The sequence below is a fragment of the Ascaphus truei genome, chromosome 14 (genome assembly GCF_040206685.1).
Source record: "Ascaphus truei isolate aAscTru1 chromosome 14, aAscTru1.hap1, whole genome shotgun sequence".
Classification (NCBI taxonomy): Eukaryota; Metazoa; Chordata; class Amphibia; order Anura; family Ascaphidae; genus Ascaphus; species Ascaphus truei.
Window position 1 is genome coordinate 42641625 of NC_134496.1, and position 24473 is coordinate 42666097.

General features: G+C 39.4%; 1 protein-coding gene across 2 annotated transcripts in view; it reads right to left on the minus strand.

The window, feature by feature from the left end:
- WDR49 (WD repeat domain 49) overlaps nt 1–21956 on the minus strand; it is a 51203-nt gene extending 29247 nt beyond the window's left edge. For both annotated transcript variants that reach the window (XM_075570622.1, XM_075570621.1), the window contains exons 1-9: nt 21822–21956; nt 21417–21599; nt 20205–20645; nt 17364–17540; nt 17074–17248; nt 16246–16413; nt 8576–8724; nt 5330–5563; nt 3952–4116 (exon numbers count right to left, since the gene is read on the minus strand). In XM_075570622.1, coding sequence (XP_075426737.1) covers nt 3952–4116; nt 5330–5563; nt 8576–8724; nt 16246–16413; nt 17074–17248; nt 17364–17540; nt 20205–20645; nt 21417–21572 — 1665 coding nt within the window. In that variant the 5' untranslated portion in view covers nt 21573–21599; nt 21822–21956. The remainder of the gene's footprint in view (nt 1–3951; nt 4117–5329; nt 5564–8575; nt 8725–16245; nt 16414–17073; nt 17249–17363; nt 17541–20204; nt 20646–21416; nt 21600–21821) is intronic.
- Nucleotides 21957–24473: the final 2517 nt, after the last annotated feature.

Sequence of the window (24473 nt, forward strand, 5' to 3'; positions counted from 1 at the left end):
TTGTTAATGAAATCCAATGTGTTATTTATTGATCCACTTAAAACTATAAAATTGCTTTGAAGCCAAAAATATATTATCAGATTATATATACCTATAAAGTGACAAGTATTATTTAAAGACTGAGTTATGAATAGAAAAACGAAGGCACCTGTAGTTTTTTTTTTTTTAATAATTCGAACTAGAAGAAAATTAGATTTTTCCTTTGCCATAAAATATGATTTACACTGGCTTTTTTGCATATTACAAAACCTTTTATTGAACGGACATGACCATTATTCACAGATGTTTTTTTCTCATCAGTTTTCTAGACAACAAAAGTTCCTGCTTTAGATATGCCATTCACATTAAAGAAGCAATCCAGGTATCCTTGTTTTCATTTATTTTTCTATTACAGAATTCAAGCAGGGGGTCTCCGGCGCTGAACCTCATTCATATCAGCTCTGAGACCCCCTGCTTCCTGAAATACTTACCCCCAAAGGGGGTGCCGGTATCTCTAGCAAGTTTAAAGGTCCTAATCACGCAGGCCAATAGGAAGCTGCACCAGATGACGTCATGGCTTCCTATTGGTCCGCCTGACATTTAAACGCCGCCATTATGTTAAGCACACAAGTTCCCTGCCTGCAGAAGTAAGTATCTCTGGAAGCAGGGGGTCCCCGGAGCTGAAATTAACACTGTTCAGCTTCGGAGACCCCCCTGCTTCAATCCTATAATTTAAAAAAAAATATTTAAAAAATGAAACCCGTATTGCAGCTTTAAGCTGAAGAAAATGAAGCCTGTCATGAGAATTTATTTGGCGTTATGCAGAACAAATGCAGAAAGCTGCAATATGCTGGTCTTATCTCTTACAGATTCATTGCAACATAACATGTCTGCCAACCAACCTCACATTTTCCGCACAGTTACAGTACATCGGAGTTCTTACTGTATACTCAGGTTCTGGAATTTTTTATCTCTGATCATTTTACCAACATCAGTGCAAAATGCGATATACGGTATATCTTTTTTTGGTCAACTCTGAATTGATTTCTTATTTTTGCTATCCTCCCATTTGCGCTCATGTAATAAGTTCGCCCTACGACTTCACTGTTGTTAGACAACTTTAAATCGTCCCCAATGTTTCATTTACTAGTGATCTTCTGCTGAAACCAGCAAGGGTTACTCTTTCCTATTTAGGGCGATAGATATAAGAGCGGTTCTAATAAGAACTGAGATCTGGATTTTAGGAAGGAACAGAACCGTGTACCTTGTGTATACATCTTTCTTATCATAACTGAACAAAACCTTCTGAGTTACGGTTGGGAAATCATACATCTGAACATATGTCATTGTGTCACCATACTTTTCCGCCTCATATTTCTTGATCATTTTAGCTCAATTAAACTGGTGTCCCAGTCATGACTAAATACAAAAATGTAACCTTAATTCTTCTGTAACGTACCATAGTTGAGATCAGGTGCCTTTAAGCAAGGGCTGGGTTAGCATTTAGGGTTTCAAATGGTTATGTAACAGTAGATTGTCTTCAACAAATCCTTAGCACTATATATGGTTTGATATTGTTGCAAAACCTTTGCCCTTAATTTGCTGACTGCAAGTAAATTGTAAGTGTTTGCCCTCTTAAACCTAGGACTGTCAGTATCGGACTTGTAATGTCCTGCCATTCAAATTGGTAGAAGCGCAGGAATTGTTCTTTGTATTCCATAAATATAAGGCCAATCCTTTTACCAGCTGCATACTTCACAAAGGGAGGAGCGCAGGAAATATGTCCAGTAGTTATAAACTTGCCCAAACAGCATGATTTGACTCCCACTAGGCATTTAAATGTTCTGCCAACAGGAAGGCAATATCTTGATTAATTCAATTCATCAAGATACAAATTTTGTGGAAATCTGAAGGTCATGGATTTTAGGAAGTGCTGTTAGCAATTATCTTTTAATAACTATTTTAATTGTCCAGTTTTTTCCCACATACCCTCACTATGTGGTGGAGTTGTTGAGTGTTAGCAGACCTTCCAACACTTTGCACATAAAAAAAGACACCACTGTAGTTCCTCTAGTCGTGCTGGATCGAGAAATTCCTATGGAACACCCTAACCCAGTGTTTTTTTAACAGGGGTTCCTAGGAACCCTTGGGCATACCTAAAGAGTTCCCTGCAATTTTCAAGTCTGTTGAAAATTGTACCAAATACAGAAGAATTTACAATGCATCTTATCTCAGACGCGCTGTTAGAGAGGGTCGGTGTTCCTTACAATGCATCAGATCTCAGACGCGCTATTAGAGAGGGTTGGGGTTCCTTACAATGCATCTGATCTCAGACGCGTTATTAGAGAGGGTTGGGGTTCCTTACAATGCATCTGATCTCAGACGCGCTATTAGAGAGGTTTGGGGTTCCTTACAATGCATCTGATCTCAGACGCACTATTAGAGAGGGTTGGGGTTCCTTACAATGCATCTGATCTCATTGATTCTGCAGATAAACAGAATTGGTGGTTTTACTGCTGTTTGTCTCAACAAAATAAACTCCTGTTAGTGCATCCTAACAACTAGAAGAATAACAGAAATATTAGAAATCGAGGGACATCGTCTCAATATATAATCCCAGTCCAGTATACAAGAAGCATTGCGGAACCTTTAGAACTATAAATATTATATTATACGAGTTTTATATGTTACTTGAAATTATTTAATCTATCATTCATAAATAATTCTTAGACAAGAATGAAGTTAGATAATGAGTTTTTGTTCCAAAGCAGTCCTGATGGAGTACTGCTGTTGTCTACTATGTATCACAAAATACATCATCACCTTGACAATAACAACGCGAGAAGGAAAGTGAATTACAAAATACTGCGCTGTTCCATTACCAATCTGGCAGAGCTGCATTTGTGCAGTAATGGTCACATATATTCAGAAGAAGTGATTACACATCTACAAGGACATATTCTACCAGTGTAACTATGCCCAGTTTGGGAAGCACATGAATTTTTTATTTATTGTTTTGCATTATTTTTAAATGACTAGATGTGTATGATAGATATTTCCGCTTCCTAAGGAAATATTTTGATTGACTGAATTAACTGCTTTTTTAAAAATAGTTTTTGCGTAATATCAATAGGGGGAGCGGGCGAGGGAGGATCAGAATATCATAAGACGGTGGCCACATTGTATTATAGTAAGGGGGTAAAGGCCTTCATTTAGTTGCTTATTTACTAATACATAGATTCAACAATGTGTCTTCTCTCGTCTTCGTCTCCATTTTCCTCATTCATTGTGTGTGAGTAGTCAGCATGTAATCCTTTAGAAATCCCTGGTTCTAGACCTTTAAAACCTCAGGTAGCTATCGTTCAGCAAGTTAGTTCATTTCTCCATGGTCATAATTAGAGATGGTGAATCCATCCAAATCCATTTTCAGGATTTTCGCTGATGTTACCCCCAAAATCCATTAGGCGGTGTGTAAAATCCGCAAATAAATTTGGGCGGTTTCAACCCGCGCGGATTCCTCAAAATCCGCCATTGGATACAACCTCGTGGACGGATTTGTAGAATCCGATTCGTGGATTCAGCGATCCGTTGGCGGATTCTTAAGAATCTGCTGAATCCGCGGATTGGATTCTACAGATCCGTCCGCGGCGTGTGGAATCCGAGTGTATTGGTAATAATAATTAAAAAATCAGCAAAGTGCGACACGCCCTTTCTGACATTGATCCACTGAAATCCGCGGACCAAAGGAACCGGCCGATCCGATGCGGATCCAGCTGTAGTCATAATATTGTTTATTTTAGTTGGCACTGCCCTGGTTGATCCTGGACTTGCCTGTTTCCAGTGAGCTGCTATCAGGGATCTAGCTGCTGATAGAATGTGTCTAATTAGTGTCTCTATATTTCTATCTAGACCTTCTATGTCTTTACTAATCAGTATCATTGAATGAACTGGTTTTAAGTGTGCTTTCCTCACCTTCACTGTTCCATCTGTGCTGCCGGTTAGGACCCGGGTCTCACTAGGAGACAGCGCCATGGTGCTAATCTCGGCATTTCCGTGACAGCGTGAAAACTGTTTGATTTTCTGCCCAGTGTCAATCATCCAGAAAGTGATCGTGGATCCTGTATCCGAGCTGATGACCTGGAAAGTAAATAGGAAAACACAAGAGATCTCATTTCAATCATAACTGTTGTCTTATATGTCTGACACATTTCTGTGCTTTGACTCAGAGAATCTGACTACATTAAACTGTCCTAAATATGCGACGCGCAATGAACTTCAAGCACTTAGCCATGCGGCACACGTTGTTTGTTTTATTTTGCTGTATGTTTAATAGCTTTTCACGTTTAGGTCCAAATATAAAAAGAGGTTAGACATCACAGCAGCTACTGTATTTGTTACATTTACTGCAAAATTGTTGACACAACTAGAAAACTCAATGACTTTCGCGTGGACTGTTTGATCACAGTGACATTTTTCAAGCACTTTTTTTTTCTTTGAAACTTACATTTTATTGAAACGTTGAATGATTTGTGGGGGACAGAAAATTAAAAAAGGGGTGAACAGGAAGGACATCACCAATCATGGTTTGTAATAACATTATACATCTAGGACAAGCAACATAGTACATATACTTTGAATCCTCCCAACACCCTTTGGTTTCCTAAAGGGAAACAATTTGCACGCCTCAGGGAGCTATAATGTTACATTATAGTACAGTGGTTCTCTTTAACATGATTGGTAAGTGCAATACATGAGGAATTGTAAGAAGATAGTTTAGTTACAGAATGCACCTTACCACCTACAAGCTTAGGGTTGCAGGTGTCCAGTACTGAAGTGGACTGTCCTGTATTTTGGACACTTTGTCCAGTAAAAAGTTAGAGGTAATACTGGACATGTATGTATCCGGTATTACCTCTCTAGACATAGTGATCTGACCAGCTTGGGGGTGGGGGAGGGGGAGGGACTGCGGGATTTCCCTGAGCAGGTCTGTTACTAGGGGGCTGGGCAGATTCCTCCATCCTGATTGGCTGCATTGCTCAGCAGCCAATCAGGAGGAGGTATCGGAAGTCTGCCAAGGGGGGGGGGGGAGGAGACAGCGTGGAGCGGTGAGAGGTTTGTGTTGAGCACATGTCAAGCATGTCGCACCTTTCACCATTGTGTCCAGTATTTTTGGAGAAGCCACCTGGCAACCTTATACGAACTATCACTTTGTTTCGCCATTTTTCTCTGCTATGTTTAATTCAGCCTTTCTACAAAATATCGTAACCCTTTCGCTGTCAGAGGACGCTGCCACACATCGCTGGGTTAAATACTTCAGCAACTGCCTTAACAATACAGAAATTCAAGTTACCTGTTTGAAGGCAGAGTTATAAAGCACGCACGTTACTGGCTTTTCATGGCTTACAACTCTTTTGCCAGACTCCTTTTTCATTTCCAGAAGTGTCAGCTGATTATTGAAAGATATAAACAGACGCCCATGAGGTTCATCGAAATAAAGGGTAGAATGGAACTCGAGAGTTTTGGGGAAAATTCCAGCTATTCTTTGAATGCAGAGCTGATGGTGAATATCCCATATTCTCAATACCTGGGATAAAACAACGATAAATCAGTTTATATTTCTTCAATAGGTAGCATGCAACAACGCAAGCCGCAAACACACTGACTTTGGTCAGAGTATAAAGGGTATCATATTATTTTGATGTTTAATTGATGTACCATAGAGGCAAAAGGCAAAATGGGCATATGTCAGAGTTTTAGCTGCAATCTTGCACCACAGACATATTTTAGTATGCACTTTCCCCATTAAAGGTAATGTGATCGTTGAATTAATGGATAGTAGGAGCATGTGTAAGTGCTTTGATTAATAGACCGTGTGGTAGATGTAATGTATCAAGTGTGTGTAATAAAATGGTGATAAGAATCTAAGAATCTAATAAACTCTATCCTTAGAAAGGTGATTTTATATATACAGTGTGTATATATATATATATATATATATATATATATATATATATATATATATATATATATATATATATATATATATATATATATATATATACACACACACAGTGGTTGACAAATCACCCAAAAATCTACTCGCCACCTAGTCCTGCCCCCAATCCCACCCTGCTTGGTGTTGGCCATGTGGAGGTCGCCACGGGGTCAAATCCAGTCGCCATGGGCCTTTATTTTAATGGATTTATCGAACACTGTATATATATTGCATTGCGTCTTGAAAATGATGAGAGAAGGATCTTGGCAAATAGTAAATGAAAGGGAGTTACAACAGGATGGCAGGAAACATGAGTGAGATAGTTCAGAGGTTTTAAATTGAATAGGGCAGTGGAGACAAAATGAGCAGAGAGCAGAGAGAGCAGAAGGCATGCTGGGGACATAGCCAGGGATCACAGCTCAGCTACAAGAAGAGGCAATAAGCTTACTTTAATTCAAATGTACATTCTAATGTACAGGACACCGAAGGTCCTAGATGAGTACAGTACTAGGAAGCGAGTTGTCATCCAAAATGTTAACTAAAGTAAATAAAAATACTACTTTAGGGTTGCCAGGTGTCCAGTATTGAACCGGACTGTCCTGTATTTGGATGCTAAACGTCCAGTAAAAAATTAGAGGTAATACTGGACATGAATGCATCTGGTATTACCTCTGTGGACATAGTGACCTGACTGGCTTCGGGGGCTGCAGGATTTCCCAGAGCAGGGCTGTTGCTAGGGGAAGGGCAGCTTCTTCCATCCTGATTGGCTGCTGCTGGGTAGTATAGCCAATCAGGTGGTGTCAGAAGCTTGGGGGTGGGGCCAAGGAGAGGAGAAACCAGCATGGAGCGGATAGAGGGGTGTGCATGTGTGTGTGTCTGTGTTTCAAGCGAGTTTCACCTTTCACCAGTGTGTCCAGTATTTTTGGAGAAGCCACCTGACAACCCTTCTTGTGGTGCATTTGCATGTCTCAGACAGGTCTGCACCCCTGTCTTTCCCCATTATCGCTTAGCAAACAGTGCTCCCACTGCAGCCAGGGATTCTGGGCAATGACATGCAAATGAGCATAGTGTCACTCTTTACTTCTTCATCCATTTCAGTGGTTTTTAACCTTTTATTTGGTGAAGGAACCCTATGTGAAATTCTGAGGAACCCCAACCATCTCTAATACTGTGTCTGAGATCAGATACACTGTAAATTCTTCTGTATTTGTACAATTGTGAAATGACCTGAAAATTGCAGGGAACCCTTTAGCGATGCCCGGGGAAACCAAGGGTTCTTAGGAACCCCTGTTGAAAAACACTGATATATTTGAACATAATTTAACCTGACATCCTCACTTCCTCAAGGGGGATGTTGAGCAAACATATGGTGATTTTTTTTTTTTTTACCTTTTCTTGCAAAGTTTTTATTTCCTGGTGTTTTAGATCATTATATTCATTGCCCATATTGTATTTTTACTCATTCAAAATGGGTAGCATGGAACAGCTTGCAAGATTGAACTAGAAATGCAACGAAAGTGCTTTGTTTTTTAATAAAATGGCAACAACCAAAAAAGTAGCCATGATTAAATATACTGAACAGTGTACCTTTAATATTTCCATATGCGGAGTCATGTAGCTGTCTCATAAACTTAATTTTCCACCTACACTTTGTGTGTATATGAAACCTTTATCATCATTTACCTATCTGACTGTCGTGGAATTTATCATTTACACAGAGGGAAAGAAATACAGATTTCCAAAGTAAAAAGGACAACTGAAATATTGTCATGTTTGATTGGAAAAATTAATACATTAAAAACTTTTCTTTTTCAAGCAGTTTGTATGCAAATATTTTTTTGAAGGTACAATATGACTGATTTAAAGGAGCAATTCATGCATTTTTTCATTCATTATTTAACATATGGTTGTAGCAGGGGGTCTCTGGAGCTGAACCCCATTAATTGCAGCTCCGGGGACCCCCTGCTTCCTGAGATACAGACCTCCAAAAGGGGTGCCAGTATCTCGGTAAAGTTTAAAGCTTCTGCGTCAAGTGGGCCAATAGTATGTGTGTGAGCGAGGAGGTGTGTGAGAAGGGGGGAGTGTCCGAGATAAGGCAAGGCCTCCGACACGTGGGTGGGGGGCCCCGGTGGAAACTCTAGTCCTGGGTCCCAGAAAAGCTGTCTGCGGCCTTGTAGAGCTAGATATAGTTGTTAGCTGTTTTTATATTATGTGACATTAAAAATGAAGCTGTACCTACAAGGATCACTATAGATTGAGTCCTGTTCATATGGGCTTCGTGCATTTACTGATCAGACAGGAGCTCTCAGTTAGCTTACCCAGCATAAGCTTCTCTTACATATACATTTCAGCACACACCCATACCAAGAGCATCCACATTACCAATATCCACTGGACCTGGTAGAATCAGACTCTCTTTTGCCTTCATCTTCATGACCAAATGTACACAGATTTGCATCAATCGAATCTATGTACTGTATGTGTGGTGACTTTTCACATACTGTATTCAGCCATCTATAGGGCCATGAAACAAGTAGGAAACCAAGATGACAATTATCTAGCCTTACGTGTTAATACAAAATAAAACATTTTAAAACCTACCTTGTCTTTGGAAAAACTAAAGAGCTGTCTCCGTCCGACAATGAATTGAACAGTGATCACGCTGGCCATATTGCCTTGCAGAACTCCAGTGGGTTTGGATACAACATATGGATTCCAGAGACAAATGCTGTTGTTTATGCCAGCAGTAGCTGCCAATAAAAGCAAGCCAAACAAGTGAGTAATTTGATAGCAGCATAAGTGCTATGTTTGTGAACCACAATAACGGCATTCTCCAGTTATAGGTGGAGTCCCGCTGATGTCAATGAATGATTTGGGGCCATATTGCCTAAGCAGTGCTACGCCATAAGACACAATGTTACAACTTAGTAAATATGCCCTTTACAGACCATTCAAATGAACAGGCTGTATGATTGATGTCCTTCAGGCAATGAAAAGTGTATTATCGTGTGACAGAGCTTAGTAAATGTAGCGCTTTATGGTCCTTTTAAGTGTCTTCCTGTATGGTAGATGTCTTATGGAGAAGCACTGTTTAGTATATCTGGCCTACAATATATTACAACTATGCATGCATATTTCATAAGAAGTCAAACAAATATAAGCCTTTTTTTTATATATCATTCATCAAAGGCTAAACTTTGTTTTCTGTCACAATAGGAACTTTAGCTAGGATGGGGGGAGGAACTGATCCATGTTAAGCTTTAGGTTCCAATGTTTGCTAACGTCAGGAAACACTTTCAAATACTAATACCTGTTTGGTTTCACTAAAAAGATCTCTCACCTAGTAATAACTAACCATAGCTCAGTGTCGTCCAAGCTCTGGCTGCCCCTTTAGAGAGGCAATCCAAGCAGGCGATTTCTTTTGCGGTTTTTATTATGTAACATTGAATTGAAGCAGGGGGTCTCCGGAGCTGAACCCCGTTAATTTCAGCTCCAGTGACCCCCTGCTTCTGGAGATACTTACCTCGTAGGGGGTGCAGGTAGCTGCCCCCCTCGGCTAGCAGGGTTCACGTAATGACAGAGTTTCAAAGCGTCCAATAGGAAGCCGTGACATCATCTGGTGCAGCTTCCTATTGGCACAGGTGATGTGGGAGCTTTAAAAAGCAGACACACACCGGCACCCCCCTTCGGAGGTAAGCATCTCTGGAAGCAGGGGTTCCACTGAGCTGAAATAAACGGGGTTCAGCTTGGATTGCTCCTTTAAAAAGCTCCGGTTAGGAATTATTCAGGGTTTATTTATTAAACTGCGATAGTGCCGATCGGGGCACTATCTCACAGAAACTATCATTGGCTTCAATAGGGCTTTCTGTGTGATAGTGCCCAACTCAGCACTATTATAACTTAATGAATAATCCCCCTTAAACTAAAAATGGTGAAGACGCTCAGAAACCCTGCTTTGCAGTGATTGGAATGACTTGGTTGATGTCTCCTTTGCTGTGCATCTGTTGTTTTCAAATTACCTAGGGTTAACTACTGCCAGAATACACAAGGTAAACCTATCCTAGAAATAACGTTTCGCATTTCCTTTTGGCTGGCATTTTCTTGTACGAAGGAGGAAGTGTTTTACAACCAAAATTGCAGGGCAAATGCTACATTCAACTATAATCAACGCGCTAATTATAAATACATGAATTTGTAGCAAAGCCATTTTATTTGAGAGTATAATTTCACTTGTATACATTTGAATCTGTTTGTAGCAGCCCTAGAATTAACATAAATACCTGCTGAAGTAATAACATCACATAAAAAATCATACCTAAATATAGTGTTCCTTCAAAGTGACACCCACTGAATTCAAAATGACCGAATGCTTTAGTGTTTAAACATATTTCAACATGTCTGGTAATCCTGCTAAGAAATGTATAAAAAGGAAGCATATATTTTTGTAGAATGTTGTTCATATTACTGGTGCACTTAAGTGCATAATTATAGCAACAAGATAAATGTTTTTTATTATAACAATTCCAGTGCTGTACATTATAGCCATATTGATTAATGCAATACCATTAAATGGACAAACCTAAGGGCCCTTTCCGTGGGCTGATCTATAGTTGCAAACGACTTTAGCCATGAAAGGATTAAAATCATATTTGAATGTATACAAAGAAGAAAAATAATCACAAGTCTTTCTCTTTATATATTATATTATGATATTCTTTATATATAATATATATATATTATTGTTGTTCTCTGTCGTCATGGGGGTGCTCTCTTTTTTGTGGAAGTATTCTTTCAGTCGTAGTCTCCTGAAGAATTCTTCTAGGTCTGAGAATAATTGGATTTGATCCAGTTTGGTGGTGGGACAGAATGTTAGTCCCTTGGAGAGAACAGAGATCTCACGAAGAAGGAAGATACTGCTCACCTGTGGGACATCACTTCTCACAACCAGATCATTCCATAAATGATTTAAAAATCAAAATCCTCAATGGAATGTTTAAACGCACCCAAGAACGGAAAACGTTTGAACTCAGAATGATAAGACTCTTTAACACCAAAACCAAAGGACTTAATGCGGATATGGGTTTTCTTACACCCTATCAAATTTTTTTGTAATTATCCTGCTTGCCTCCATTCTTATCAACACTTTCTCTCCCCCCCCCAGCATCCCTCCCCCTCCCCACCTTCCCTTGTCACCGTCCCCTGGCTTCAAACACCCTACCTTATCTACAGTACATATCTGTTGTTATTTTTATTTTATTTATTTATTTTTTTGTTTCTCTACACTGTTTTAGCCATTGAATCCTTTGTATATCAGTATTGCTTGACCTGAAGAAGAGAGGAGAACTCTCGAAAGCTTGTCCTATGACATAAATTGTTAGTCCAATAAAAAAGGTATCGCCTAATACTGAAGAACTCATATATATATATATATATATATATATATATATATATATATATATATATATATATATATATATATATATATATATATATATATATATATTTGCAAACATAGTAATTTTAGTAATGAATTTTAGTAATGAATTCCTAAGGGACCATTTCAAGATCTATAAGAAATATAATAAGAATTTAATGAAATCTAGGGAAATGCATATCAACAAAATGCTTAGCAGTGTCTGCGGGCACACACACAGGCTACAGCACCTCTCCATGGCAGACTGTCCATTAAAAAGGCCCAGTAGGTTTAAAAGGCTGAAGGTGCCGGCTTTTGCACAACACAGATTAGAAAGGATCTGTGAAATAATTTAGATTCCAAAACAATGATCTCAAGTAATTACATGCTAAGCCATATTGAGCTTTGAATGTCAAAGCTAAAAACTAGCCAATTACTGCAATTTAGGATTCTTTTGATTCCGACTGAACCCTTTGGAGACACATTTTTATTGTTTACTACTGTAACTCTGCCAGCGCACCAACGCGAGCTTAACACAACTTATGCCAGTTTCAGATAAATGGCCTGTGGTTTGTAGAATTTAATAGTGCTATCAAATCCCATATTACACACAAAAGTCTCCTCACTTTTAACGCTATACACTCTTCTGCCCCTCCTTATATCTCAGCCCTAATTTCTTGCTATACATCATCCCGACTCTTGCGTTCTGCTCAAGGATGTCTTCTGTCTAACCCTTTTGTATCTAAACCCACTCCCACCTTAAACCTTATCCACTCACTGCCCCACACCTCTGGAATGCCCTTCCCCTCAATATCCGACTAGCACCAACTCTCTCCATCTTTAAGACTCATCTTAGAACACATCTCTTTAAAGAAGCATATGGTAGCTCCAGGGCTGATACTATGCACCTCATACATCGACCGTGGCTCCTTGCAGGCGCACTTATCAGAACACCTTCCTACTGTCTCTGCACGTTCTTCCTATTTACCACTTTGATTGTAAGCTCTTCGGAGAGGGACTCGTTTTCCTAAATGTTACCTTTATGTCTCGAACACTTATTCCCATTATGTGTAATTTGTTATTTATATTATTATGTCACGTGTATTACTGCTGTGAAGCACTATGTACATAAATGGCGCTATATAGATAAAGATAAACATGCATTAAGCACTTGCTTAAAATTGCCAATTTTTAAGTCATTCATAAGACTTCTGATGGGGGCAATGGAATAAACAACTTTGGGATAAGCAGGTAAACAATAAAAGGGTTTGGACTAAATAGTAGGTACAAACTTTTAGAAATACAAACATTTATTGGAAAGTCCTCGTGAAAGGCTTAGCATGGATGTATGATTAATATAACATGACCGGTTGGGAAAAAGATGGTTAGTTATAGAGAGCGTGATTAGAGTCCTAGTTATAAGGTTCAAAAAATAATATTATTTAACGTTATTTCATTTTATTTCCCTTTCACAGGCTTAAATTCTTTCCGCCACTTTTTGTAACGTTAATAAAATGTGGATGTGTCATCATTTAAAATACGATGACCATACGATATTCCTTAATTTGACATCTCCTATATGCCGTCAAAAATATATCAGCTAGAACATGGAAAGGGGCCAACACCCCCTCCGTGGAAGAATGGTGGGAGAGAGTGGAATATATTAGAATAATGGAGAAGCTGACATATTCTCTTAGGTATCAAAGACCAAAATATTACAAAATATGGGCTATCACGAGTATGATAGAGGCGCTTTGTCACCCTTTTTGGATCTGAGGCTATGGGTCATAATACTAAAGCCCCTCCTACACCAAAAAAGGTTAATCTTGAAACTAAGCAGATATGATTAAAAAAGAACTGTATAATATCGATATAAAGTTGATTCTTTTTCTTGATTTATGTTTGTGTTTACTTTTATATTGAATCCCTCTATTGTTATGTTGATGTAAGGGTTCCAGTTTCTGGAACTTGCCCTTACGTCCTGGCAAACCTGTTCCTGGACTTGGTAATGGACTGCACCGGTTTCAGGGCTCTAAATAGCAGTGAGGGACTCCCAGCCCCTGCCTGAGCATGGTATGCTACACAATGTGCTCCTGCTCCCCATGAGTTTGTTCCTGAGCCTTCCCTGTCCCTGTGGATTCCATGTTGCCGACCCCAGTCTGTGATCCCGACCACTGCTCTTGTGCCACCTGCCTTGACCGCAGCCTGTATCCTGACTTTCTATCTTTGTCACCTGCCTTGACCTCTGCCTGGATCATGACTATGACTATTCTAACAGGACTCACTTTCCTGGCTCTGGTCGGTGATCATAGACCCCTACCTCAGCCCTGCGGGTCGGCTTCGTATCGGAGACGAGCAATGTTATAGTTGAGGACTGCAATATACAATGTATAGGTGATTTCATGGGCAGAATTGAATGTTGTGCCTACCATGTTTGATGTGTTTTGACTTATTGTAGAAAGCAGCAAATGTACAATACAATTTGAATACACAAATTTTTTTTCTAAGCAATGCCTTATAACTCACTGGAAATTATGGCAACTTTGGCATCACTGTAGCATCCCAATGTTCCACGCAGAAGCTCCATGAATTGTATATAACATGCATTTATACAGTATGTCAACATTTGGGCTAAAATATGAAAACATATTAAATATACAGTGGCGAGAAACAGTTTGTGAACCCCAATGATAATTACAGAAATTCCATACTTTTTCCATGATAACCTTCTTGAATCAAAACCAATCTTTTTTAAATATCCAATAGAGTTTATATTAACCAATTCCCTGTTTTTTTAAACAAAATTATGTATGAATTAGACAAACAATGAGTAATTAAGAGTATGTGCAAAAGTAAGTGAAACCCTGGTTTTACCAGATAAGTTAAAAGGGATAATTAGAATCAGGTGTTTAAATAATTAGGTAGATCTTCAGAGGAGAATTTGGGAGGCCCCACCCTATATAAAGATCAGAAACTTTGTGAGTTTGGTCTTCACCATACAGGTGTGTGGAAACACATCATGCCACGATCAAAAGAAATCTCTGAGGACCTCAGAAAAGCAGTTATTGATGCTCAGCAGCCTAGACAGGGTTACAACCCCATTTCTATGGAGTTGGGGCTCCACCAATCCACTGTCAGACAAATGGAGAAAGTTCTACAAATGGTGAAAGTTCAAGACCACAGTCACTCTACCCAGGAGCGGCCGTCCCACCAAAATCTCTCCAAGAACAAATGGGCAAATCAACCAGGAAGTCACAAAGAACCCTAGAGTAACATCCAAGGATCTGCAGGCCAGTCCCACCTTGGCTAATGCGAGTGTTTATGACTCAACTATCAGAAAAAGACTGAACAAGAATGGTGGTGATGGAAGGATAGCCAGGCGGAAATCACTGCTCTCTAAAAATAACATTGCTAAAGAACACATAGATGATCCACAAGACTTCTGGAACAATGTTCTCTAAACAGAGGAGTCAAAGGTAGAACTTTTTGCCTCAATGAGAAACGTTATATTTGATGAAAACCAAATACTGCACTACATTCGAACAGAAGAACCTCATCCCAACCGTCAAGCATGGTGGTTGGAGCGTGATAGTTTGGGGCTCCTTTCCTGCCTCTGGACCGTGACAGCTTGCCATCATTGACCCAACCATGAATTCTGCATTGTAACAGAAGATTCTAGAGGAGAATGTCAGGCCATCCGCCCATGAGCTGAAGCGAAAGTGGGTCATGCAGCAAGACAACGATCCTAAACATGTTTTTGTATCAATGGTTTGATCCGGTTATCTTTATCTATTATTAGGACTTAGATTAAGATCTAATAACATTTTAGGTTTGAAATATGTGAAAATCCTAAGGGGTTCACAAACGTTTTCTTGCCACTGTATATTTTATTTTACTCCGCTAAGTTTTTTAAAAGCCTTTTGATTTGCACGTTTATAAAAAAAAAAGCTATTATTGCCCAATCTCACACTGGAAGCAGACGTTACCTAAATGTTCAGCAACTCTTTACAGAAGCCAAATCGATTTTTGTAACAATACAATATAATATGATGTGAAAAGAAAAATATGTGTTTGCAATTTTAGGATGACTGGAGTAATCTCAGCCCAAGAGTAAGTGCATCTACAATTCTTTCTTTTCCAGCGTCTGGGGTTTTTTTTTTTTTACACTCGTCTCCATTGTATTTTTGTGCTCATTAATCTTATCAGCATTCTTTGAAGTTCTTTTACTGAAATCAAACTTGGATGTCCTCTGCAAGCCCAAAATGCTTATGTTTTTTCATGAGCTCATTTTGCTTGTAGAGGTTTTTCATGATAGCTACAATTACTTGTCCATGTATTACCTAACTTCTTCAATGTTAATATACTAGAGCGGGAGTGCGCAAACTGGGGGGCACGGCGGTTACAGAGGTCCCGCGCTCTCCCCCAAGGCATTTAAATTAAATACAGAGGGGCCGTGCAAGGCCTCTGTAACTAACGTGTTTTGGCTTCCAGCAACGCGTCGTCATGGTAACCTGGCGTCAAATGATGCCACGGGGTCATGTGACATCGCGTTGATATGACCCCGCAGCGTTATTTGACGCTGGAGCCGAGCATGGGGGGTGGGCGCAAGCAGGAGAGGAGAGCAGGTAGGGGGGCGCAGGAGGAAAATATTGTGCACCCCTGTACTAGAACAGGAGTGGCCAACTCCTGTCCTCAAGCGCCACCAACAGGTCAGGTATTATGGATATCCCTGCTTCAGCACAGATGGCTCAGTCAGTGACTCAATCAACCTGACCTGTTCGTGGCCCTTGAGGACTGGCGTTGGCCACCCCTGCCCTAGGGTTTTCAGCGGCACCGGTACTGTACGTCTGATACATACCAATTATATTGAGTCCTGAATGGTAGTCGAAACCATTAATTCCCTTAGCAATGTTCAGAGATGTTGTCCTCAGGTGAGACATGGCTTTTTCTCTCCAGGCCAATATCACTGTGTTATTGTCATTTGTTGTGCAAGAAAGAAACGCTTCCAAATGAGAACTGTAACTAACTGAGAGAGAGCACGGAAATATTCTCATTAAGATACTATTTGAAGGTCCATCAAGCAGAGCCTTGCAGAGAAGAGAAAATGTCACGCAAAACTGAGAATTATCATTATTACCTTGACAGATTGAAAATGCTACAAGAGCACTACAGTTACATTAAGGTCAATTAAGAAGCTGTCATTTTTTTAATCAAACGTTTCCTACTGAACCAAAACATTATTTGACACTATATGCAATCTATAGTCACACCGTGACTTTATTATTAGACATAATACATAGAACATGCAATTTCTAAACGTACTGGAAATAGCTATATCAACCAAGAGGTTTTAGGTCAAGTTAGACATAATATCACAGGTACAGTTCTCACAGCAATTAGACGACAATGTTTCTGCAATGATAAAAGTGAAATATTGGCGAGATCTTAAGAGAATAATGTTACTGCAGCAATTGAAGCAAAACCCAAGCCTATCCTTTAATATACAACCATTAACATTTTTGCTACTGAATGTTCTGTGTGCTCAAGGAAAGGGAATAATTATTTTGCAACATTCGAAGCTGTTAGTACTCCAAAATTAACCGGCTTATTCAAATGTGTACTCCTAGTTAGTTCAACTAGCACAGAACATCAAATACAATATGCAGGTGATTAACAAGGACGGTACCTTGGCGAACCCAGTTATTTTCATGGAGCTTGTGTTTTAAAGTAAAGCAACATTTGTGGTATCCACAAGCCAATTCACTCCAGGTAATAGACAGAGTAGTTTGTTGGTCTTCAGTAGAATTCACAGGTCGTTCAAACAAGGATATGAGAGCGGTGGTGAAACAGATGGCCTGGACCTAGGAAGGCAACAGATCATTTTGACATGAAATATTAGGCAAGTGATCACCCGTGCAGTGATCGCTGCAAAATGCTCAACTTGCCGCGAGCCGTTAAGTGACTTGGCTTGATTACCTGGCCAGTGACATCCCCAAAGGTAAGGATCGCGTCATTTCCATCATCAGGGTTGTGCCAGTAGTCCATACATATGGGGGTTCCTTGAAGACCTTTAAGCTTATATTGACAAAATAGATCTTGCTTCGAGTTGAGATCATAGAAACAAATCTCCTTGCTGGTGAACGCAACCGCAATCTGGGGGGAAAGAGCCCTCTTCAACATTACAGCTACAGCAACATTTACGGCTGTGAAGCGCTATGTACATGAATGGCGCTATATAAATAAATATAGACATACATTTCATATTTGGGGAAAAATCCAATGCTACCCTCACATTTAACACTGGGTGCTTTATATTGAGAGGGTTTTAAATTAGAGATGTGCAAAAGTCTTGAAGCTTGCTTTGCCAACATTTTTGCGGTTTTCTCTTAAAGCTGCAGACCAAGCAATATCCTATGTATGTTTTAAAAAAAAAAAAATTTGGTTCTGTGCTATGAGAAAATAATTGTAGCATTAAAAAAAAAAACCTCTGAATGACATTTTTAATGTATTATAATGTAACAAGCATTTTTGGTTTCTATAGCAACCATTTACAAAGTCACATCCCCTTCCTCTTCTGAAACAGGCTTTGGTATACCCCATTCTGAGCCCTGCCCTCTCTCTAGCAGTGCACAAGTTGTATCTAGTGCCTGGTCACATAATCTTCCACACAGAACTTTGCATCTTTGCTGCATTGACATCCATTTAGTGAACCCCCGAGCCGAATCTTCGCCGATCGATCACAGGAGAACAGATCGATCGGCAACTTCGTGAATTATTTATCATTGTGTGGATTGTATTGATGCGCATATTAAAGGGAAATTATTTATTTATTTTAGACGGCAGCTTAGACTGAAGCTTTAATATTTGAACATTGTGAATGTTGTCAATCCTACCAAGTTTGCTAGAATTTAGGAAAAATTGAAGTATATCACAGCATATAAACAGCCACATGACCTTGCACATCGACTTTTAATGCTTGCCACATTTTCTTTGCGAATCTTGCTGTTTTTGCTCAATTTTTCCGCACAAAAAGCTCTGCAAATTCTGCCTGACTCTCAAACTTCAGATCTAGGCTGATTTTATTTGGTCCTCATTGGAATGTCCTCTACCACACTGGGGACTCTATTTAATAGGCTGTGAAGCCACCTTTCCCCATGTTACAGACAGGACTAAATTATTTTTCAGTATATTAGACAAGGACAAGTATCTTTGCCCAGGAGAACCTGTTAGTGTTTAGAGGGAAAAGGTGGTAGTGATTCATATGATATTGTTAAATAGAAGAGACTTCAGATGTTTTATTGCCATTACTTTTTTGAGTCATAGAAATCAGAACACAAACCTATTTGGATCCATTGATTTTAACCCCTTAAACTACCAAGGTAACTCATTTCTAGCCCCAGAGGTACTGTATATTACAAACTATTGTGCTAATACTAGTCAAGTTCAGAGGTTCACGAGTACAGCCTCATCTCACTGCCCTCAATAAATCAGAGCCCTCCAGCGCCACCCACAGGTCAGGTTCTTGGGTCAAGGCAAGTTCTTAGTGATAACTAGAATTACTGTTAAATGGTTAATTTTGTGTTATAGAATTCTCAAAACCTGGCTTGTTTGCGAATCTTGAGGGCTGAACCTGTGGAGTACTACCCCAAATCATTAGACACAAAAAAATCAATCAAAAATCTACGCCTGTTGTACACGTTTTTATCTGCCAGTAAGGGTTCATGCCACACATACCGTATGCCACACTGCCCTCCTCCTGTTACATTCGAATACAGATCAGTAGAATATAACTAAACAGGCTCACTCCTATAGTCGATTTAAATATTGCTGAGTTAAGATCTAATTTATTCATCTTTTATGAATGATCACGGTTAATCTTTATCAATTGAACAATGTAGTCAAAAATTACATCAACATCAGTTAAAGTCGTGGCTGCCTTTTTTGTTTTTTTCTATATGTGAACAGCTTTAATGAGAAATGATTACCTACGCTGCTGCTCGATCAGCAAATATTCTCCTCCCAGGGCTATCAAAATGACTGACTTCTGACCGTGCTGCAATCTGTGAAATGCTACAGATGCAATGTAACATTATATTAGGAAGTGTAACACATTACTGTTACAGCTTTCAGCTCAGCAACAGTCTGCTGGTGGGAACACTGCAACAGATCAGTTTGTGATACTTTGTTGCCAAATGGTAGAGCTCCAAAATGTGTGTCAGAGTCTGTTTCAAAATAGGAAGTGCATGTGAGTGTCTAAATGGTTGCTAAGCAGCCAAAGTATGCTTAGTACATTATTAAAACTCATTAAAAAAAAGGCATTAAGAATAGGAAAGAAAATATATTTTTAAAATCCAGTAAGTATTTAATACTACACAACTGATTAAAAAAAAAACAGCAAGTCTTGCTTGTAGTAAGATATCTGATGCTGAAAAAACTGCTTTGCATAAATTGGTTTTCATGTGCCTTTAGTGACCGTCAAGATAATCATTGAATCCATGAAACTCACTATGCTTTGATGACAACCAAATGTTCATCAGGACGATCATCACACTCTCCATGGGACCCCATAATGGAGGCGACATCTCTGCTAAGATTTATGTTTTTCATTTCACCCTGACATTGCTCATTTACAACATAGACAGGCAATTCTGTTTCTGGATACCTTTCCCAAAGCTAAATCACGACCCGATCCTTGCCAGGTCTTTCACACAGTACTGCAGATGCTTTGAGAGGGAGACTAAATAAAGCAAACCATGGTAACTGCCCGTGCTTCCTCCTTTCTATACATTATATTTCTATATTTACACTCATATTTACCTTGTTAACATTGGCCAGAAACACCAAGCTTGTTGCCCATAAGTCCTTGAGTTTGACCGTATCTGTGCTGATCCGCAGGCGTCTTTGCAGTTTTAAATTCTCTCCCCAGATCCCCAATAATCCATCTTTACTTAAAGTCATGTAACGGCAGGTCCCTTTCAAATACACTATTTTTTGGATGTTTTCCTTGTGAATTAATGGGAGGCTGTGACTGTCCTTCCACTGGGGGATTACTGATGATTTCACTCGCTCATCTTTCTCATAAAGTTCGAGCAGCATGAAGGATGTTAGTGTGTCCCAATCAATGAAACCTTCTCGACTCACATCTATCTTATCAAATAATTCACCATATTCATCTTTCAGGCCGTGCCCCATTGCAGCGTATGTTCTCTCCACAAATTCTTCTCTGGTCATACATTCTGGTTTATTTAACTCTGCAGACTGGGAAGGGAAAACATGACAATACCCTTTTTTAACACGGGTTTATTAAAATAGATATAACTTGCTAATTAAAATAAATCACAACTTGCTTTTGCCAAGGTGACCCTCCTATAAATTGTAGAAAGCTCACATTGTAAACCAGTGTTTCAAAAGCCGCTTCTTCCCGGAACTCTACCCACGCCATGTATTTGGGATAACTAGCCCTTCACATACACAAGTGTACGTTTGGAAACACATTGTTGATTTCTAAAATCTGGCCTGTCCAGAGAACCCAAAGGAGAAGGTTGAGAAACACTGGTGTAGACATTTCCTATAAACACAGCGATTTGGTGTTTTGTAGTTTTCTGAAAGCAGATGGAGCAAAAAAACAGTCAGCAAACCGGTTTGGTGCCTTCCAGAAATCTAGAACATTAAACGAAATGTATGGGGCAGGACTTCTTTCTACAGGAAAGGAACTTTTGATGGGTCGAATATTTCCACAAACTACCGTACATACAACTTGTTAAAATGGAAGGAAGAGAGGGAACATATCAAAGAAAGTAGAATAGTGGAATAAACAGCATGAGAGGGGGAATGGAGAAGGGTTTCCAAAGGCCAGATAAATAGAATAAAAAGTAGGGGTTGAAATAGGGTTACATATGGGGTATTTGCAAACCTATTAACTTACCATGTTTACGGAGAAAGCTGTATACATATTTCAAAACGATTAGCCTACGAAAACTAAAAATCATTCAACTTTTATATCGGGCACACAGCATTTTGTTAGCTTACCGTAAATAGGGTCTGAATATTAGCAAAATCCTTTATGTTAAGCCGGTTTTCAATGGGTTCACCTGCATGTCTGGTTCCTTCTGAGCCTTCTCCACTTTGCAGGGCAGAGGTAGCACTAGACTCCCTCTCTTTAGGTGGAATTAGTTGGTTGCTCATTGCAGCCGCGTCATAAACCCTCTAGTACTTGAAATATAAAAACAGGTCCCTGTCAGGTGAACTAGATTCAGCAGTGTGTGTTATAAACCCAGGGAAATAAAACAAACAGCAAACGTATCCTAAGGGTTTCGTTGCTTAAAATAATAAAAACGAAAAGGGCCAATGTACTTAAATAAAGAGACTCTTATTTGCATACAAGTACTACAAATCTCCAGCTAAGAAAAGAACTATAAAAGTGATGTTCCTTACCTTACAAGCAGGTAATGTGTAGATTTGTTTCAATCATTCATAGGTTGAGCCAACATGCTTTTCCTCTCTATTGGGACGGAGTTTACACTAATGGGTATATAGAGGAATGCTGGTGTCCTTAGCTTCCCCAGGCTTAGTGCCCTGTTCCCTGGCAACCCCACACAAAGCCGGTCAAACACAGTCCATGAGTCCAACAACTATTGGATTGTTGCATGGGTGTGAGCAATGATAGAAAACACAATTGGAGGCCCACACGGGCATAAGAAGTTTATATACGACCTTGCTAGTTTAATGTACACTTCAAATCATAAAATGAGCCATCATCAAAGTGGTTTAGCAAAACTGAAATAAAAACGTAATCCATCTTAAATCACGATAACACAAAGTGCATCAAACAACTCGCATCTGAAGTCATAAACATAAAATCATTAAGAGAAACAGATTCTTCTTATAAAAAATTAGATTTTGCAACACAAGGAGGCTGTTAAAGCTGCAAAGGGGTAAAGAAGGGTACATTTCAGGGGATAAATCAGACCATTTTTAAACAACGAGACCTGAAGTGTTTTTTTTTTAGCTTCTCCCATATGAGGGGTGTCACTGTTTAAATGACCAGTCCATGCTGGTTGTTCTGACGGCTATGCACAAGTTATTATGGCATGAAAGGTTGGGATCAGTTTTTTTTTTTTTCAGTCTGCTCTCCAGGGATCCAACTGAGAATATAAATATTCTAAGAAACCCCAAAATAGGCAACCACCCTATACCACCCCACTTAAGGAGCGCTCCAAGCCACTTTTTATTTTTTATTTAAGGTTGAATCAGGGGGTCTCAAGAGCTGAACCGCGTTGATTTCAGCTCTGCGGACCCAGGTTCCCAAGATTTACTGGCACTCAATAGAGAGGTGTCTCTCTCTGCTGTTTAAAGCTCCCACGTCACGTGGACCAATAGGAAGACAAGGGAGGACGTCACGGTTTCCTATTGGACCGTGTGATACAGGACATTTAAGCCGCCGTTACGATAACACGCAACTAGCCCAGGCAGCCCCGCTACCGGTACCACCTATCCGAGGTAAGCAGGCGATCCCCAGAGCTCACACACACACACACACACACACACACACATTTTGTATTGCCTCTTTAATATAAGAATTATTAGGAGTTTAAGGAAGCAATTGATAGATAGTTTACAACCAAAGTGTTCTTTTACTTTGGGAGTTAAAAATATAATAATAATGGAAAGATGTTTCCAGAGCCCTTCAACTGCTGGCCCAAGGCCAAATGAAACTCGTGAGGGGCCTGGATGTGGCTCTTGGACGTCCCTGCTAATTTCATACTTGTTCAGGCATCCAAGTGTAATTGTTCATACTGACACGTAAATTGCAAATTAAACTATTGTTAATAATGTGTGTGTAGATGTGTGCGCGTGTATATACAGTGGTGTGAAAAAGAAAAGTACACCCTCTTTGAATTCTATGGTTTTACATATCAGGACATAACAATCATCTGTTTCTTAGCAGGTCTTAAAATTAGGTAAATACAACCTCACATGAACAACAACACATGACATATTACTCCGCGTCATGATTTAACAAAAATAAAGCCAAAATGGAGAAGCCATATGTGAAAAACGAAGTACTTTCTTTTTCACACAACTGTATCTGCGTATGTACAGTGTGTACTTGCAAAATGTTGAAATACGACTTGAGAAATAATATATCGAAAATGTAATGTTTTCTGAGCTGGCCCCTTTGGAGAACTAGTTGAAGAGCCCTAATCCAGTGCATCATTGTTTGATCCAGTCCAGCTGCCTTCAGAGTAACGAAGCAAGGAGCAGAAGTACAAATTTCATAATGAGAAGCTCATCGTTGAAGGTAGAATCTGTCAATCGCAATTTGCAATGAGAGAATACAATCATCCCTACAACTTTTATTTTCAGATATCCAGGGCTTTAAAATAAATGTTACTTCCACTGCCGCACACACTTCATATTCTGCATCACAGACCAACATCATATCTGCAGACATGGGATATGTTCCTTTGTACTTCCAGGCCTCTAGAACCGATGTGATGAGACACTGAACGATGGATCTAGTCACTGGTACGCCACAATTATACTCTCCTCTCTGACAAAAACCTCCAACAAAATCTAATTCTGTGATGTTTGTTACTGTTCTTTTTATGGCCCAATATCAAAAACTATTAAATAGATCTTAAACTATTATTTAACCATTACAAAATGTAACAGATGTTACTTGTCCATTTTGATTTCCGCTGTTGGTAACAAGCCCCGGATGAGCAATATTTATTGTTGATTCAGTGGTATTTGATGCATTATTCAGAGCTAGGCTTTCAACGTGTATGCTAAAAATGATCAAGAACTGTGTTGTGCGACAGTAGAAAATCACTCGGTTCTAATCCGAGAGCTGTGCAACGGTTTCCTTTCACTCACGGAGTCTCCGATATCAAAACAACATTTTAAACTCACGTGTGGATTCTTTGCATCTGGATAGTACAGTATATGAAGAAGAACTATTGTGTAAGCACAACGAAGTGTTCCAATTTCATACGCAAAAAGAAAAAGAAAAGTTCGGAAACTCTGCTTTTACAAACATTCTGCATGTATTCGCCCAAAGAATAAGTACAAATAAATATCCAG